The sequence below is a fragment of the Hoplias malabaricus genome, chromosome 16 (genome assembly GCF_029633855.1).
Source record: "Hoplias malabaricus isolate fHopMal1 chromosome 16, fHopMal1.hap1, whole genome shotgun sequence".
Classification (NCBI taxonomy): domain Eukaryota; kingdom Metazoa; phylum Chordata; class Actinopteri; order Characiformes; family Erythrinidae; genus Hoplias; species Hoplias malabaricus.
In genome coordinates this window covers 25,341,552-25,356,485 of record NC_089815.1, presented here as the reverse complement: position 1 = coordinate 25,356,485, position 14,934 = coordinate 25,341,552, and the positions used below count along the sequence as shown (strand labels likewise).

Below are 14,934 nucleotides of genomic sequence, written 5' to 3'. Positions count from 1 at the left end.
GATACAGTTAGAGAACACAACCTAAGTGCTTCAAAAGCCTACTGCAGTATTAACAGTGTGTTTTAATGATTGATCAATATAAAGCAAGTGAGGCAAGGCTTTTCTTGATTTCTAATATTCATCAATACAGTTTCACTGGCCTTCACCACCTGAGGCAAGGTGAAGGGAACAATCATCAATCTACTAATTTGTTTACCTCAGAAATTTGCCAAAGGAATAGATGCTCAGTACAGGTCTGCACGGCTCATATTGGTCTAGCAACCACAGTTGTGAGCACTGCATTAGCCTCTAAACAGACACAGACACAGACAGAAACACATGCACCAAGATATCCTTAATCTAATGATGTATTTACAGCAGTGACAGTCCAATAAAATATATCTCTTCATTAACATTAGTTGACAGTCAGTTCAGTCATATTAGCTCTGGTGCAAATTCAGAGGGGGCAGGGTTTTGTCAGATGGGATGGTCAGCAACTAAAGCAATAGATTATTTTAGCGATAACATATTAGGGAATCAAATAATAAAAATAAACTGCGACACTACCTGCTGCGCCGCCGTGTCGCCCTCGTATCAAAAGTAATGAAAAACCTAAATACGCTGTTGTTTAATGTAATCAATAATGAAAAGAAGCAAACTGTAAAAATTGACCTGGAATGCCAATTGGAGCTAGTTTATCATGGTGGAAGAACAAATGAAATAAAACTGAATACTGAATGTGTTGTTTGTTATGTATTTTAATACTCATATATAAAGCAAGTACATTTTTATTATTTTTTTAGCCTAGTTCTACAAAATCCTATATATAGAATATAGCCTCCAAAGTTGGTCCCTGCCACTAAAATCACCACATTAGCCCTGAACAGTTTGAACAGGTCACTTCACAGTGTGACTCAAAGTGCTCAAAATGCTCTGGTTGGATAATTTAGCTTTGTGACTGAGGAAGCAGGACACAGAACAATCTGTGAACACTTATCCATGACCTGGCAGAGCTTTCTTATTATCGATAATAGCAAGAAGTCATCGATTTCATCAGTATAGTTCCACACATTTGCCATCCTCTGCATTTTAATATCGAATTGGTGTTGAAACTCAACAGAAAAATCATTCACTTTATTCCGCTACAGCATATTGCATCAAGTGTTCCTGGGTTAAGCTCGTTAAATTAGCTGTCATCCATTTAAAGGTTACCTGTGTGACACCGATACAGTTATAATGATTTCCAAGTTGTCCGTCCATACACCTTTTTTAAAATTATAGTCTCATCTGCTTTCTCTCCCTTTTCTCAAAGCACCGTCAGACTTCACTGTTTCATCACCTGCTGTGATTTTAATGAACAGAGTGTCTGGGACCCCAAAAGACACATGTGGAGATACATGAGTGAGTTTCGGGGAGTGCTAATGTGAAAACAGAGAAGTGATAATTGCAGGAAAAATTGAATTTACCTGAGTACTATTTCTTTGTGCTCATATAATGGACCATTAAGCCTGATTTAAATTTGTGGCTGCAAACTTCTCCCAGAGAATTTCAAGCTAACATAGCTGAGCTCAACAGGGATTGTTCAAGACTTTCTGGCAATTATGACACCAGCCAAACTCATAAAATGGCAGGGCTAGCACTGAATTTTCCAAAACGATGGAGGAAAAGCTTCACAGTGTGGCTGCATATACTCCTTCTGTAATCACCGATTAGGGTCATAGTGGGTCTGGAGCCTCTAAGCACAAAGCAGGGATACAGAAGATGTTGGAATATTGCTGTGAAAACTAAAATATTAGTGAGATTAAGTATTAATGTTGGAAGATTTTTTCTGGGTCTCAACAGCCACTCAGTGTTATTCATTCCAAATTTGAAGAACCATGATTTCACAGAAAACATTTACTTCTCCACTGATGTATACTCTTCTTGTGGGCCATTGGCATTGGGCACAGTGAACTTAGGCTCATGTGCAGCTGCTACAGAGTGTCCCATTCTTTGGTCAGTGTTATTTTGTGTTATTTATTTCTTTACAACCGACAATATGCTAATGATCTGATGATAAACTTTGAGCATTAGTTTGATTTAATGAAATCCAGTTGGTTTTGTATATGTACAGTGAGGAATAATTTATTAAAACCCCTTATTTCCTGAGACCCATTTTCACACTACATGTATATTCCTGACAAGCACCGCAATCCAATTAATTCTAAAAAAAATAACTGTTATTCCTCAGAGGTAAATGCAGCAGAAGCAATGTTAATTATAACAAAAATTGAATGGACAGTGAAAGCTCCGGGTTTCCCTGATGACCTCTGGTTACTCACGGGGTCAGCGACTCCAATATCCAGCCAGACGGCAGTCAGCAAATACCATGTCTCTCATGTAACAACATCCAATAGCAGCGCGCTGACCCTGAAAGGACGCTCATCCTCTGAGAGATAGATAGACAGAGAGAGAAAGAGAGAGAGAGAGAGAGAGAGAGAGAGAGAGAGAGAGAGAAAGAGAAAGAGAGAAAGAGAAAGAGAGAAAATGAAAACACCCAAAGGAGTACTGATCAGAATGGAGAGAGAGAGAGAGAGAGAGAGAGAGAGAGAGAGAGAGAGAGAGAGAGAGAGAGGGAGAGAAAGAGTGGGAGAGAGACAGCTCATTTGGATGATGTCTGGTCTATAAGGAGGAAGATCAGATGACTCTTTCTAAGGAGCTCTGTGTGTGTCTTCTTCTCTGTGCTAATAAAAGAGAGCGCATGGTGACTTTGCCCTTGCTGCTTTGACACTGCACTGACAAGATCTCCAAGATGCTCTTATTCCTCTGGTCCTAATAAGACAGAAAAAAATAACCAATTTTACCACAACTGCTTCCAGTGTAGAAGGCGTCACAATTAAAATCTTAGTAAACAAATCCAGTGGAGCTCAGACAAAACAGGCCAATTAGAATGCTGAAAAAATTGATCCAAGTTTTAATACATATACAGATGTGTATTATAGCAATAATCCATGATCATATTCTTATATTAATAACTATGCACATAAACTACACGTAGTTCATTGGAATGAGTGAGGTTCAGTTCAGAAATCTTCTGTGGTTGTATTCACTGCCATTTTGTGACATTTAGAGGTGACTTAGCAACATCCTACACTAAAAAAAATAATAATAGTTTACCTTAAACGTTTGTTGAACATCTCTCCATGCGTAACGAATGAATAATCTGTGTTTTTTAGCTATCAACCTTTTATTAGAAGTTTATTTATCTCCAGATTCTAAGGCGGCAGTGTTACTAATTTTTTAAAGTTAAAACATCAAGAAAATATTATATTGAGTAACAAATTATGATCAGTGAAGCATTAACTACATACAGAATTAGTTTAATTTTGTCGATCCAAACTGATATTTTGCTTTACATTAATCCATTCAATGTACTAACATGCTTATGACTAGGTAAAAATTAATTTCCAATTAATATCCTTACTGGTAATAAACCAGTTTATTGGAAAACGCTGTACTTCAATGAATGAACCTAAAGGTGCAAGTGAGTAATAATGTTGGACAAAGTGGATGGTGAGAATAATGCAGACAGGTTTTGCCATCTAGTGGCATTGGATGTCTTTACAGTGACAGATCTCCTGTTTATCGCTCATGTGGATGTGCTGATGGTAAAGATCTGGTGTTCCCACTGGATTTAGAAGCACATGTTTATACAATATTATATTCAGACGAGCACTACAGGTTGAGCATAACTCTCTTGCTCTGTGTCACTCCAGGAATTTCATGTTTACCAATGGCTAAACTCACATTCATTCATGTGAGTCTGAAGCCTGCCCAGAATCATTGGGCCCTGGAGAAGAAATCCAACCCCTCCCCTAATGGGGCACCAGTCCGTTGCAGGGTATCACACACTCACATGCGTCCATCTTCGTAAAGTGTTGAATAGTCAGTCCACCTACTGTGTGCTTCTGAGGAAACCTGCACAGACATTGGGAGAACAGTTCGAACCCCTCGCAGAGAGTGACCAGAGGTGTGGTTTGTACCCAGGACCCCAAAACCCTGGAGCGGTGTGTCGTCCCTCTAACAGAATCAGACGTATATAACAAGAAGAATCAGAAGGAATCAGTTGTGAAGAAATATGCTGATATAAACAGTGGATCCCTTTTTCCTCATTCTGAATGCTTGGAAATATATCGCTCTGGATCAGAGATTTTCTACATTTCTTAAGAAACAGGTGAAGGACCTTACTATCTCTCTGCTGCAATGACAAATTAAATTTCACTGATGTGGGAGTAGTAAGGGATGATCTTATGTAGGCAATGGAATATAAACACTGACATATAATCACATGAGCTGTACTGCTCCACAGTCCACTTTGCAATTCTTAAAAAAAATAAAAAAGTAGATGTGCTCTACGAAGATCGTATTTTCACTTTGAATAGCGACCATATGTGTTTTTTGACCAGAGAAATCAAAGCCTTTGCATTTGAGAATAACTGGCAATAATCCTTTTAATTAAATTATAATATACAATTTAGATTTCCGTTGTAATTAATGTCTTTAGCACAGGCATAGGCATACGCCTATGGAAACAGGGCAAAGAAAGATATGACATTTCACAGGTTCATCTGTATCCTGTGTCTTACCACCAGTAGCAGTTTCTTTGCTGTTCATTTGTCAAACATCAGATGTTTTCTTCCATTGATTTTTTTCAGCTTTGCCATTCTCTTGCAGCATGAGAAGAAGCCCACCGTCTGGAGGATGACCAGAGCAAAGGGCAGTGAACAGATCTTGAGCTTTATGCTTTTCCCCCACACTTCCTTTTTCCTTCTGGCCTTTTTGATGTGAAGTATACCCAGGTCACTATGAGTATGATCTATACAAACTTATATATGTATATATATATATATATATATATATATTTAGTCACTGTTCCTGTCTACGCTTTAGCTCCACCCTCTCGTGGTGCCTCCTTTGTAGTCCTGCCCCCTGTGGTGTGTATTTAAGTTCTCTTGTGTTAGTGTTTCTTTGTTGGACATTACTGTTTGTATCTCCCTTTTTTGTGCATGTTTGGTCAGTCTGTTTCTTTCTCTTCTCTCAACACTGTGAGCTCCAGTTTGTACCTTTGTTCTACCATTATACCTGTCTGTATCTCTCCCTGACCTGTTAGTATTGTTGCGTATCTTCCTCTAGTCTGTTTGTGTATTTCTCTCTCTCTAGTCCGTTTGTGTCTCTTTCTAGTCTGTTGGTATCTTCTCTGTCCTTTTCAAGTCTGTATCTCTAGTCTGTCTGTTTGTATCTCTTAGTCTGTTAGTTCCATTGTCATTCCAGATCTCTCTGTGTCAGTCTCCCTGTATAGGCCTCTCTGTCCTAGTATCTCTGTTGTTTATATTTTAGTCTCAGTAAATCCTGCTGTGTTATTGCATTTATGTCTACCTCCGTCAGTCGTTATATATATTCAAATTCTCTCCCAAGTGTGTAATTCATCTCAAATTTTACATTTGCAGATAATCTTAAGGACTGCACTTTAACTTTGAGCTCTTGGTGACTACTCTATCTGGAACACAGCTCTCAAGCCTGTAACAAAAATTCAGGGCTCATCTTTGATACAGCGTTAGGGTCTGAAAGGACGTGTAGCATTTAATAAGGCATTACTTAGGAAAAGGAAATAAATAAACAAAGAACAAGATTTTCAAATAAAACGCTGAAGCTGTCGAGCCCCACTCCGGGTGACTGTCTGTTTGGTGTGTTCTCCCTGTGTCTGCATGGGTTTCCTCCATGGGCTCCTGTTTTCTCCCATGGTCCAAAACCACATGGTAGGTGGATTGGCGACTCAAGTGTCCCTAGCTGTGAGTGTGTGTCACTATGCAATGGACTGGCGCCCCTCCCAGGTGTGTTCCCACCTTGTGGACAGTGATACCGGGTAGGCTCCAGACCCACCGCGACCCTAAACTGGATAAGCGGTTACAGACAATGAATGAATGAATGAATTAATGAATGAATGAACAATGCTCAGAATAAATTAATGACTATCAGTAATTATTAGATTTCTGTAACTACATCATCATGTTTAAGGATGCCATGTTCCAGAGCCTAACAGCTCACCAGTCCATCAGTGCAGGGCATCACACATTCACCCAGTCATTCACAGTTTTTCATAGCCAATTATTAATAACCTTCTACAGTTCTGGGATTGTGGGAGGAAACCAAATAACATGGAGGAAAGCCACACAGACAGAGGGAGCGCACACCAAAGTCGACAGAAGGTGAGGATTGAACCCAGAACACGAAAATCCTGGAGCACTACCTGTACCCCACTGTGCTGTCCACAGAACACTCCAAATGTTTGTTTGTTTTCCATGAAAACCCCTGAACCTAATCAATGATGCATTTCCAGCTTGATTCTCTTTGTGCTTTTTGCTTGTTATCTGCTGTAATCAACAGCCACACACTAACTCAAGTGCAAATTGAAAAGTTCTTTGGTCTATTTAGGGAACAGATAATTACACTGAAGGAAGCCTCTTACAGAGGGTGGTCTGAAAAACCGAGAAAGGGACTAAGAACACTATGTCTAGAGCACAGCACAGAATGGAGCGAGAATGTGAAAAAGAAAGTGTAACACCTGCTGGACAAAGAGCTGCAAAAATTGTTCAAATCTTGTTCGGGTTCTGGAGACCTCACACAGCACGCACTGACACTTTACACAGACACACTCACATGCACGCACACACACACACACACACACACACACACACACACACACACACACACAATTTCCTTTTTCTTGTGCTGTGAAGTAGTACTGCTATGATAGAACAGATGCTTCTCTACACTACATCGTGTGTTAATATGACCTGCCTTTCTGCTGAAATAGGCCGACTGTGGGGGCCATCACACACCTTCACATCAAAAGCCCTCTCGTCTCCCAGGCTGGATGTTCATCACTGCTAGTTATATTTTCAGTCACTGATTCTTAAGGATACTTTTGTTTGTGGTTTAAAATTATAGCAAAAAAATCACTGATGATTATGACAAGAAACATCCTAACATTTTTTACTGAAACTGAGGAGGTATTTAACAAAGAACACTAGATCAACATAAGCATGTGAACAACTTAGATTTAAAAAAAATTATAATAAAATAAAAAACCTTTATTTTTAAAAGTTGCTCCCCATAGTTCTGTAGTTCAGAGAAACAGTGATTCTCTATGGTGTCCATGTGCTTAAATCCAGTTCACTGAACCTACAGGTATTGATAAACTACAGTACTTTATATATTGTGATGTATAAATACTTCATAAGTAGATAATGTCATGTATTTCTAATGTCCATCACTAGTTGCTTCAAATGAGCCAGTCCCTGGATTGTGAAGTCCAGTCGTATGCTGTGAGCTAAAAGACTTCCTTCAGTAAAAAACTGTTTGCTCATCAAAATGGCTGTGTAACTTCCCACTGAAGCTTTTCTCGATCCTGATCCGAACAGAAGATAACAGGTGTGGTACAAACATTCTGTCAGTGTACACAGTGGAAACCCACAGACTCCTGTGATCATAGTGTAACAATGGGTTTAATCCTAAAGGGTCTTGGACACAGTAGAGAGCTCAGCTGGTCACAACCTTTATAATTTCAGTCCATGAAGGAATTTTTAATTAACTGTCTATAGAAATGTTTTACATATAGTGAACTATTGGTGGGCAGCACGGTGGTGCAGCAGGTAGTGTCACAGTCACACAGCTCCAGGGACCTGAAGGTTGTGAGTTCGATTCCTGCTCCGGGTGACTGTCTGTGAGGAGTGTGGTGTGTTCTCCCCGTGTCTGCGTGGGTTTCCTCTGGGTGATTGTCTGTGAGGAGTGTGGTGTGTTCTCCCTGTGTCCGCGTGGGTTTCCTCTGAGTGCTCTGGTTTCCTCCCACTGTCCAAAAGCACACGTTGGTAGGTTGATTGGCGAATCAAAAGTGACCGTAGGTGTGAGTGTGTGTTGCCCTCTGAAGGACTGGCGCCCCCTCCAGGGTGTATTCCTGCCTTGCACCCAATGTTTCCAGGTAGACTCTGGACCCACCGTAACCCTGAATTGGATAAGCAGTTAAAGATAATGGATGGATGGATGAACCATTCGTATAAAATGTGGTTGATTTGGCATCACGTTACTCCACTGAAGCACTAGTTTAATTACCCGATAAGCTGATATGTTTAGTCTCCACACCCTTATACATTTAGGGACCAGCAGTGCACGGTAACTTCTAAATCGAGGTGGGGTTCAGTGTGAGTATTCTTGGGTCTCTAAATATTTTTACATGGAGGCTCTTACATACATTTCCTCATCAAATGTGCCTTGCAATGTCATTACTTTATTAGCTCCTACTTTATAAAAGAATCTGTTTTATCTGAACCCTTGGATGAGCCACGTCTGTGCCAGAGGTTCACAAATTCCAGTTCCAGTCTATAATCAGGTTATATCGACAGAAAGGATCTCATGTCACAGAACATTCTGTGGCCTCACCAAGGTGATCTTTGCAGGGTGCTCCTTTGTGTTTCGTCCATCTCTCACTACAATGCCTGACTTGTATGGTATAAATACATCACACAAACTCTGAAAAACCACCATAGATGGACCTTATTTTCATTCCTTTTGCGGTAGAGAGATAAAAACCTGCCTCATGCATCAGTTGTAGTTTTTCTGAAGTTCCTCTCACCTACAAGATGTATAATTCAGATACGTGTTATAGTCGTAGAACCGGTAAATCTCACTCTAGAAACTGCAGTGTTGCACGGTAGAAAGTGAGTGTACATAATAATAACTGAGAGTTTACATTTTTCACTTTGGCTGGATTGTTCCTTTAATGAATTACAGTCAGCGCACAAAGATACTTTTCCTGTTCAATGTTGCTGATCTACAGGTGAACTCATTAGTAAACTGTGTAATAAAGTTCTTTCCTGAAAAGTCATCTCATTTCTCTTTTGGCGTGCGCGCGCCTCACCAGAGACGGTCGTGAACGCGCGCCTGGAGTTCAGGAGCTCGCGCTGGAAGATGGCTGTGATTAGGAGAGCGGCAGAGGAAGAGTCGCCGATTTAAACACTTCACCCTGGAGTTTCACAAAATGATATTTTCTGAGGGAAAGTGTCTGTGGAGCTCGAGTGTTGATTTTTAAAACTGTTATCTCCTAATTTTCTACTGCGAACGCTAATCTTTCCAGGTTCTGGACACTACACCGAACTGGAACAAAGAAGTGTGAGAACGCCACAGTAAGTAAGTCATATTTATTTTATTAAACGCTGTTCCATTGATTTAAGGATAAAAGCCACAGCTCAGTCTTCGTAAACTAGTGGTACGTACAGTAAGTGCAGTTTAAACTTCATCTTAAGTTTAACAGTGTGTAAATTCCTGGAGCATTAGTATAATAAATTAAGGTGATAAATTAATCAGTGTCCATAAGAGGAGTTTTGGATGTAAACCCGCAGAAGTCAGAATTCAGCTATAAACATCTCAAAAGGAAACAATATGAAACACGACATTTTGAAAAATGACAGCTAAAGGTGCATTCCCAGTAAACAATTAGCCGTTGATTTAACGTTGAAATAACGTAATGACCGTCGTCTAATCAACGTTCTCTTAAGGTCTAAAGGTTGAAAATGAAAGTTGAAAAGACGTCCAAACACAGACATTGAAAAGACGACTATTAGACGTATTTCGACTGGAGTCAAGCTATCCGCACTTTGGAAACTGACGGTCAAGCCATCCGCGCTTCAAATCAGAATGCACGTATAGGCGCGTCATTACGGTTTTTCATTGCGGAGAACACCACATCCGCTTTGGGACAGATAGAGAATCTGAAACCCACTTTTAAGCAGTGATATCTCTGTTACTAAATAAATGCACGCAATGCTAAAATGGACTAAAATTAATTATGAATATATTTCGTTTTAAATCACTTTAAAAAGACAAAACACGCATTGACTATTTCATATATTTACGTATTTTTTTTTTTACTTTTCTATAAACACTTAATTGGTTTGAATAGTAATCCTGGTGGACATGTAGAAATACAGATTACATTTTACTGTCATTAAACAGAGGGACATCTTGGCTATCAACTGTATGATTTTGACAGAATTTCACTGTATATGCTTCACATAGATAAGAAAGATATTTTCTGAAGCCCATGGGAAAGGACCTTGTGCATTTTCATATCATATGGCAAAAGCATTTGAGTTACAGTTGTTTTTCTGTGATGTTTGGAAGGCAGACTGCACAGCTGTTTTTAAACAGAATCTGGAGTCACACAATAATACAAGTTCTACATAATTTTGATAATTATTAACGTTCAAGTTGTTAAGTTGTATTTTTTGAGAAATCCATATCAGAAGTTATTTAATATGACTTTATGAGAAAAGTACACAGTGAAATTCTACCAAAATCATACCGTTAATAGCCAAGAGGTTCCCCTGTGTAATGACATTGGAATGGTTTAGGCATTATGGGTAGGTTTTGTGAAATCCATATCGGTAGGTATTCAGTATAAATTCATGAGAATATTATACAGTGAGGTCCCTCTGTTTAATGACAGTAAAATGTAATCTGTATTTCTACCAGGATTACTATTCAAAGCCAATTAAGTGTTTATAGAAAAGTAAAAAATAAATATATGAAATAAATATACAAATAAATATATATTTAAATATATGAAATAATCAATGCGTGTTTTGCCTCTTTAAAGTGATTTAAAACGAAATATATTCCTAATGGCTTGTTAATTTTAGTCCATTTTAGCATTGCGTGCATTTATTTAGTAACCGAGATATCACTGCTCAAAAGTGGGTTTCAGATTCTCTATCTGTCCCAAAGCGGATGTGGTGTTCTCCGCAATGAAAAACCGTAATGACGCGCCTATACGTGCATTCTGATTTGAAGCGCGGATGGCTTGACCGTCAGTTTCCAAAGTGCGGATAGCTTGACTCCAGTGTATTTCGGACTTCCATTGACGTTATTAATTGGTCCCGAAATAAATTACTTGTATAAAACGCGTTTTGGACGTCCACTAACGTTATCGATTGGTCACCACTTAACTGACTTATTAAGATGGATTTTGTACGTCCATCGACGTTTAAAATATGTCCTTGACGGACAGACTACTTTTAGACCTATTTTGAACGTTCCTTGTTTACTGGGTTATTATTAGTTTACATTTTAAAACAAGTGCCACTTTGACATTTCATTTCCTAACACAGTGAACAGAATACAATAATGACCAAATACTGTTTAATGCCACTGTAAATATGAGCACTGATAGCTACCTGTCCTATATTTTCAAACTAAAAGTGCCCTTCACTAAAAAATAACAATGTGCACTACTGAATATTTTTGTTTACCAAGGCTACGAACGAACTCTTATGTATTCATCAGTGTAAAAGTAAAAGTCCTGTTTTGTCTCTTAAAAACAATACTAGATTCTATTTTTTTATACAAACAAGCTGGAGCCAAAACTAGGTGTATGGAATTAATAAAACATTAATTTATTTATAATAGAAGATGGTAAGCAGATGTATACTGATATTCCCTGTCATGGTGGTCTTAAGTTCTCATTCTGAGTTTTGCTGGGGATGTGCATGAGTACTTTTTGCCTCCGCCCTCAGGCTGAGACAATTAGTGTAATTATTTTCATATCACAAGGGAAAATCAGCTTCTGCGTCAATTTTCAAACTCTAGGAAGTACAATTTAGATTTTATCATACACCATTTAAGCTAAAGACGTGCATTTTGCTGGGGAAAAAATGTAAATTATAGAAAAAAATCACTTAAATTTACGTCATGAGATGGTATGATGATGCAAAAATGTTTGTTGATGTCACACAGATCCTGTTACCTGATGTTTTCTGTTTTTTTTCTACAGACTGCATTGGTCAATAATGTCTTATAATGGGACATCCAAAACAGGAGCATCAAACAGAACAAGTAATGAAACCTTCAGTAAAGAAGTGTCAGTCACTTCCTCTGTCATAACCATGACTGTGGGCATTGTATCCAACATTCTGGCTCTCTTCATAATTCTCAAAGCCTACCAGCGCTTTCGTATGCAATCCAAAGCTCCCTTCCTACTTTTTGCGGGTTGTTTGGTGCTGACTGATTTCCTGGGACATGTTATTAATGGCTCTCTTGCTCTATATGTGCATGCTTTAAACAAAAACTGGGAGAGTTTTGACCCCAAACAGGTTCTTTGTGAGTTCTTTGGTGTTTGCATGACATTTTTTGGTCTGAGTCCGCTTCTGCTTGGAGCTGTTATGGCTGTGGAGCGTTGCATTGGAGTCATTTGGCCATTTTTTCACTCGATGGCTTTGACTTCCAGCCACATAAAAGGGCTGCTGGCACTCACCTGGCTTGGGGCACTGCTGGTGGCCTTGCTACCAGTGATGGTGCAGCGGCCTTACAAAGTCCAGTATACTGAGAGCTGGTGTTTCTTTCGCCTGGAGGGCTCACGCGATTGGCTGGACCTTCTCCTTCCTATGACCTTCTCTTTGTTGGGATTGCTGGCTATTCTCATCACTTTTGTGTGCAACACTGTGACCGGATTCACTCTCCTGTGGTCCAGATTGCGTCAAGAACGTGACTACCACCGCCATCACAGAAGCTCCATCCATTTTGAGATGATCTGCCAGCTCCTTGCTATCATGATTGTATCCAGTGTATGTTGGGGACCTTTGCTGGTAAGAATTTAACTTCTGTAAGTGTCAGACACAGTTTTTTAAAAATGTTTTAAATATGACATTTCAAGAAAACAGGTGCTTATTTATTAAGTAATTGTTTTGGTATAGTAAGTCATTTTTTTTGTGAGGTACTAAGTCATTGACTTCAATCATGTATGTTATTTGATTTCTAGGTTACAGTCGTTATCATCTGTCTGCAAGACCAAAAGCAAGATACACACAGCCACCTGCTACTAACCGTGCGCCTGGCTACATGGAACCAGATTCTTGAACCTTGGGTTTACATTCTTCTGCGCAAAGCTTTCCTGAAGAGACTCTTAATGCTGGTCCAGAAGTGCTGCACTCCACGTCCGAAACTTGCTTTTGGATGGAGGTTTAGTGCTCTGGGAAATTCCGTGGAGGCCAGGAGCTCTGTGAGCAACAGACCAGACTTCATCTGCCTAGATGGCCCATGTCTGCCAGACAAATACATGACACCCACTGCACGCTTCCCATGAGCCAGCAGAGGTTTAGTCAAAGGTTCGAGAAGGTTATGGGAGACAAGTTCTCGGTCACAGTTTTGATACTCTTCAGAGACTACTTATTAAGCTGAAGCCTGAATGTACATTTTAGAAACCAGAGCAGTTTAAGGACAATTGCTTGAGTGCAGCTGTATCCCTTATTTTGAATAAATGCCAATGCATGCTCTAACCCGACCCTTTAATCATTATTTCTTATATATAATATATATAAAAGCCATAGATGTTAGAAAATAGTGATCTATATGTTGTAGCTGTTGTGGGTTTGGGTTTGCCCACATCTTCAGCAATATTTCTAGCTCTTAACGAACAGTAGTTGCAAAGTGTAATTCACTTTTTCAGCATTTTGCTGTCATTACAAATAGTGGGATAGAAAGTGGGGTGGTTTCCTACCTTCCACCAAAATTTACATTGTGCAGTTTCTGCATTTGTCAGCCCAGAATAAAGTCAGAGGCGCTATACTCCCTATTATAGGTAAGTGCCTCACTATTATTTTTAAGCTGTAATTTTAAAAAGTTAAAAATACTAATGTTCCTTTTACTAAAAATGTTTGTCAGGATTTTCAGTGTTGTCCATTCTATGTACTGTGTTATTTCACACCTGACATTTTAAGCTTGTACTGCATGTAAAATGACGATGCACACCATATTAAGTGAAGAAAAAGCAGTGGTTATGTTTTAGCTGTTGCATTTTATGACCAAGAAGGAAGAGCAAACCTTATGTTTTATGCCATTTTCTGTGGTAAGGTTCTCTGTAAGGTATTTGCATGTCAAACAATTTGAATGGTTTTGTTTATACATCAACAACGTTATTACTCAGAAAATTGAAAGTGGAATTGGTTTTCCTTTTATTAATGCTTAAAGAAAATATAAGCTTGTCTATGAAGAAAAAATTAGGACTGTTTTTGTTTATTGTGTTCCTGTTGTTCATGGTTCTTTGTGTAATAATGCTGTCATTCATGGTTTTATTTATATTATTATTATTATTATTGTTGTTGTTGTTGTTATTATTATTAGTTTGCTATAATCTAATACATATTTAAATTTGCTACTTCAGTTTAAACATGGAAAATAATATTTTGCCATGTTGATATTTTTCTTTGGTGCACGGTGGTGCAGCAGGTAGTGTCACAGTCACACAGCTCCAGGGACCTGGAGGTTGTGGGTTTGATTCCGCTTCGGGTGACTGTCTGTGAGGAGTTGGTGTGTTCTCCCTGTGTCCACGTGGGTTTCTTCCAGGTGCTACGGTTTCCTCCCACAGTCCAAAAACACACGTTGGTAGGTGGATTGGCGACTCAAAAGTGTCCGTAGGTGTGAGTGTGTGAATGAATGTGTGAGTGTGTGTGTTGCCCTGTGAAGGACTGGTGCCCCCTCCAGGGTGTATTCCTGCCTTGCGCACAATGATTCCAGGTAGGCTCTGGACCCTGGACCCTGAACTGGATAAGCTCTTACAGATAATGAATGAATGGATATTTTTCTTTAGTTTTCACATTATTTTAAGTCTTATGGTGTAAAAAGTCTTAAAAACAGGTCACTATAAATGGACTTAAATAACTTTGAAATGAAATTTGAAGTCTTCTGTGATCAATTAACAAATTAAAAAATTAACCCCTTCATCAAAAATACATGTTAAAGGCATATGATTGTAATCCAAAAACACTTTTTTTTCCTCTTCAGTTTGTTTGCGCACTCAAATGTGTCTACGTCTAATGTGTTTATGAAGTCCCAGTGATCTGTAAATGAATAAATAAACACTGTCTATCT

General features: G+C 39.0%; 1 protein-coding gene across 2 annotated transcripts; it reads left to right on the top strand.

Annotated features, from left to right (window-relative positions):
• The first annotated feature begins 8,968 nt into the window (after positions 1–8,968).
• Positions 8,969–14,930, top strand: ptgfr (prostaglandin F receptor (FP)). Of its 2 annotated transcripts, none has more exons than XM_066648060.1 (3): positions 8,969–9,197; positions 11,843–12,653; positions 12,827–14,930. In XM_066648060.1, exons 2-3 carry the CDS (start codon positions 11,859–11,861, stop codon positions 13,148–13,150), a joined length of 1,119 nt encoding a protein of 372 aa, XP_066504157.1. In that variant the 5' UTR covers positions 8,969–9,197; positions 11,843–11,858; the 3' UTR covers positions 13,151–14,930. The 2 variants fall into 2 exon arrangements, with proteins under 2 accessions (XP_066504157.1, XP_066504156.1); XM_066648059.1 differs by having other exon boundaries at positions 8,969–9,201.
• The last annotated feature ends 4 nt before the right edge of the window (positions 14,931–14,934 follow it).